Source organism: Triticum urartu, chromosome 2A (genome assembly GCF_056163025.1).
Source record: "Triticum urartu cultivar PI428250 chromosome 2A, HENAU_Tu73, whole genome shotgun sequence".
In the NCBI taxonomy this organism is placed as follows: domain Eukaryota; kingdom Viridiplantae; phylum Streptophyta; class Magnoliopsida; order Poales; family Poaceae; genus Triticum; species Triticum urartu.
The window spans coordinates 511,579,787-511,583,670 of NC_141874.1; the positions used below are offsets into that span (position 1 = coordinate 511,579,787).

The 3,884-nt window shown below is 39.7% G+C and overlaps 1 protein-coding gene across 1 annotated transcript; it reads left to right on the top strand.

Moving 5' to 3' along the window:
• The first annotated feature begins 566 nt into the window (after window positions 1–566).
• Window positions 567–1,488, top strand: LOC147985674 (uncharacterized). The gene is made up of 3 exons (XM_087541696.1): window positions 567–796; window positions 872–1,097; window positions 1,189–1,488. Exons 1-3 carry the CDS (start codon window positions 567–569, stop codon window positions 1,486–1,488), a joined length of 756 nt encoding a protein of 251 aa, XP_087397822.1.
• The last annotated feature ends 2,396 nt before the right edge of the window (window positions 1,489–3,884 follow it).

Below are 3,884 nucleotides of genomic sequence, written 5' to 3' on the forward strand. Positions count from 1 at the left end.
GTTAAATTAGTAACAAAATTAATTGTTTTTATTTATAGTAAGTGCTTAGTTGAACTAGTTGAATTAATAGAACTAGTTTATTTTTAGTAAGAAAATTTAGGTATATGAGATTTGATGATCTAATTAAAATTTTACTATCGAACTAGCTAGTTTATTTTTAGTAAGAAATTTAATAGAACTAGTTTATTTTTAGTAAATGTTTATTATTTGAATTAGTTGAATTAATAAAATAGTAAGTGTTTGTCAATTAATGTTTCAACTATGAACATAGGAAATGTTGTCTGACGACGAAAATGATTTTGGTATGTGCAAATACTGCGAAGACAAGCGCGGCATGTGCGGTAGAAATTTCCTAGTTGATGATAGGCGCTTCAGCATCAAGCTGGATGAGACCTTCTAAGTGAATATAGTAAGTCACAACGACAAGTCTTTTTTCGTAATTAAGCATGACTTATGCTTCATTTGCTTCAACTTATAATTTTAAATTTTTACTATTCTACGAGCGTATCCCCTGTCATGCAAGAATTTTTGTCTTGGATAAGATAGGTTTCAGTCCTAACAAAACTATGGAGGTAAAGAGAGTTTACTTGAAGACCGAGCATGATTATACCTTCGACGTCAAATTATACAGTGCAGACACCTACACTTATTTTGAATGCAAAACTTGGCAAGCACTATGCAAGGCTTATGCATTTGAGCATGGTATGGTTATCACCTTTGATATTCGTCCGGAAGATGATATTGGAGGTAATAGAGACATTTGGGTTGATGTGCAGACGCCTCCAGTTCTACCATTATGTGAGTTTCTCAACCATATTTATGTCTTCGATATTGTTTATTCAAAAATAGTTGACAACTTATTTCTATTAACAACTTATTTCCATTCAAGCAAACATGTCCGGCGCTTGGTAGACAGGACCGTCCACTGTACCGGGGCTGAACTAAACTGCGAGGAGATAAGTCTTTATGTTTCATGGCTTGAGGATCTTGATGCTGTCAAGAGAAATTATTTTCCTGAACTTGAAAATCTTAGTACTCAAAACGTGCGACCAATAGTGTTCGAATTGAACTATGGTCACATCTATTTAGGCAAGATGGTAAGATTTTTACTATTCGTCCTCAGTGCATCTTTTGCATACATTATTTTTTAAGCTAAACTTCATTGCTACGATGCATGTTCTTCAACAAGGACTCCTGATGATAGTTGTGCCTCAGTGGATCAAGACTAAAGGTCGCATGTCAATGGTTAGCTTAAGGACAAGACATCCTACAGTGCACATGAGTGCATCCAGGATTTCTAAAACCAAGGAATTCTTAATAGTGAAAGACTGGAGCAAAATTGTGAAGGATCGCAGAGAAGTACTAGGGGGCAGCAATGAGAAGCGCAGCCCACGATTAGGAGACATGTTCATCTGCATGCTCCAATATGATGAATCAGGAGAGCTACACATGTTCTATGCTATTTTATCTAAGAGAGAGAGAGAATAGCAGGAGTGATTAGCTAGTTCATGCTCTTAGTACTTGTCCTCTCACGTCCGCGTTCTTCTTCCTAACTTAATCTCAAAGTGATTTGCTTTTGTGGTCTTATGAACGCTTATAATTAATCTCATGACCATGTTGAACTCGATGATATCTTTGCTTCTGGTACAAGTGAATGTTTCTTCTTTAAGCTAGTGTTGGTGGTGATTAGATAGCGGTAATGACTATGATGGTTAAATAGTGGTAATGACGACTATGATGATTATTAGCTATAGCTAGTGTTGTTGGTGATGATATGATGCAAGAGTTTTTATATTAATATGATGATGATTATGATGATGAGTTATTATATCATTTATGAAAGAAACCGCAGATTAGTTTGAAGTGGACATGGATCATCCTAAGCGATCAAGTAATATATATATGGATATGGCATATTAATTACTTGATATGCCATATCCATATATATTACTTGATCACTTAGGACGATCCATATCCACTTCAAACTAATCCGCGGTACTTTCACCTAGTGATTTTTACATCTCATTATAATGTAAAAACAATATCTAAATTAAATGGAAAACACAAAATTAAAGGAAAAATAAAAAATAAAACCAAAACCCCCAACTGTAACGCCCACGATACGGCTATATCTCCCACATGTCAAGGCATGACTTAATGGCATAACCGCATAGTGGTTTTGTCGCAAGAGGGGTAATATTCACACAATCCCATGTAATGAACAAGAAAGGGATAAGGAGAGTTGGCTTACACTCGCAACGTCACACAATACATAAATAATTCATACATCATCCAAAATACACTCATAGACCGACTACGGTCAAATCCGAATGAAAAGGGAGATAAACCCCAAATGCTAGATCCCCGATTGTCCCAACTGGGCTCCACTACTGATCATCAGGAAACGACACATAGTAATGACCAAGGTCTTCGTCGAACTCCCACTTGAGTTCGGTAGCATCACCTGCACTGGTATCATCGGCACCTGCAACTGTTTGGAAATATCCGTTAGTCACGAGGACTCAGCAATCTCACACCCGCGAGATCAAGACTATTTAAGCTTATGGGTAGGATAAGGCAATGAGGTGGAGCTGCAGCAAGCGCTAAGCAAATATGGTGGCTAAGATATGCAAATAAGAGTAATATGAGAAGCTATGCAACAGTCGTGAAGCTAGAATTGATCAAGAAGTGATCCTGAAACTACTTACGTTCAAACATAACCCAAAACCGTTTTCACTTCCCGGACTCCGCCGAAAAGAGACCAACACAACTACACACGCGGTTGATTCATTTTAATTAAGTCAAGTGTCAAGTTCTCTACAACCAGATATTAACAAATTCCCATCTTATACATTACTGCGAGCACGGCTCTAAAAAAATTTATACCCTGCAGGGGTGTCCCAACTTATCCCATTACAAGCTCTCATGATCAACGAAGGATATTCCTTCTCCCGGAAAGAGCCGACCAGTCTTGGGATCCCGGGTACAAGACATTTCGACAATGGTAAAACAAGACCAGCAAGACCTCCCGACTGTGTCGACAAATCCCGATAGGAGCTGCACATATCTTGTTCTCAGGGCACACCGGATGAGACATCCTACGAGTAAAACTAACCCTCAAGTTTCCCCAAGGTGGTTCCGCAGTCTACTCGGTTTGGACCAACACTCAGAGGAGCACTAGCCTGGGGTGGGGTGGGGGGGTGGGGGTTAAAATAAAGATGACCCTTGGGTCTGTAGAACCCAAGGGAAAGTTATAGGTTGTTAGGCAAATGTAAAACCAAGGTTGGGCCTTTCTGCAGGAGTTTTATTCAGGGCGAACTGTCAAGGGGGTCCATAACCCCAACTGTGCAAGGAACGCAAAATCGAGGAACATAACACTGGTATGACGGAAATTAGGGCGGCAAGAGTGGACCAAAACACAAGGCATAAGGCCGAGCCTTCCACCCTTACCAAGTATATAGGTGCATTAATTAAAATAAGAGATAATGTGATATCCCAACATATCCATGTTCCAACATGGAATAGCCTGCAAGGCACCTGCAACTAGCAATGCTATAAGAGGGGCTGAGCAAAGCGGTAACTTATCCAAACAACGGTTTGCTAGGAAGGTGGGTTAGAGGCTTGACATGGCAATATGGGAGGCATGATATAACAAGTGGTAGGTAGCGCGACATAGCGATAGAACGAACAACTAGCAAGCAACGGATGGCCATCTTGCCTGCAATGTACTCAGAGTTGTCGAAAGCTTGATCCTCGTTATCGTACTCCACAGATTCCTCGTTCATGTACTTGTCTCCCGGCTCTACCCAAAGTAAGAACACAAGCAACTGGACAACAATCAATCACGGTGCAATGCACAATCAACATGATGCAATACATGGCAT

Excerpts from the sequence above, each read along its gene's own strand:
- LOC147985674 (XM_087541696.1), top strand. The coding sequence starts at position 567 with ATGGAGGTAAAGAGAGTTTACTTGAAGACCGAGCATGATTATACCTTC. Across the intron at positions 797-871 it reads ACGCCTCCAGTTCTACCATT|AACTTATTTCCATTCAAGCA; the intron begins ATGTGAGTTTCT and ends ATTTCTATTAAC. Across the intron at positions 1,098-1,188 it reads ACATCTATTTAGGCAAGATG|GGACTCCTGATGATAGTTGT; the intron begins GTAAGATTTTTA and ends GTTCTTCAACAA.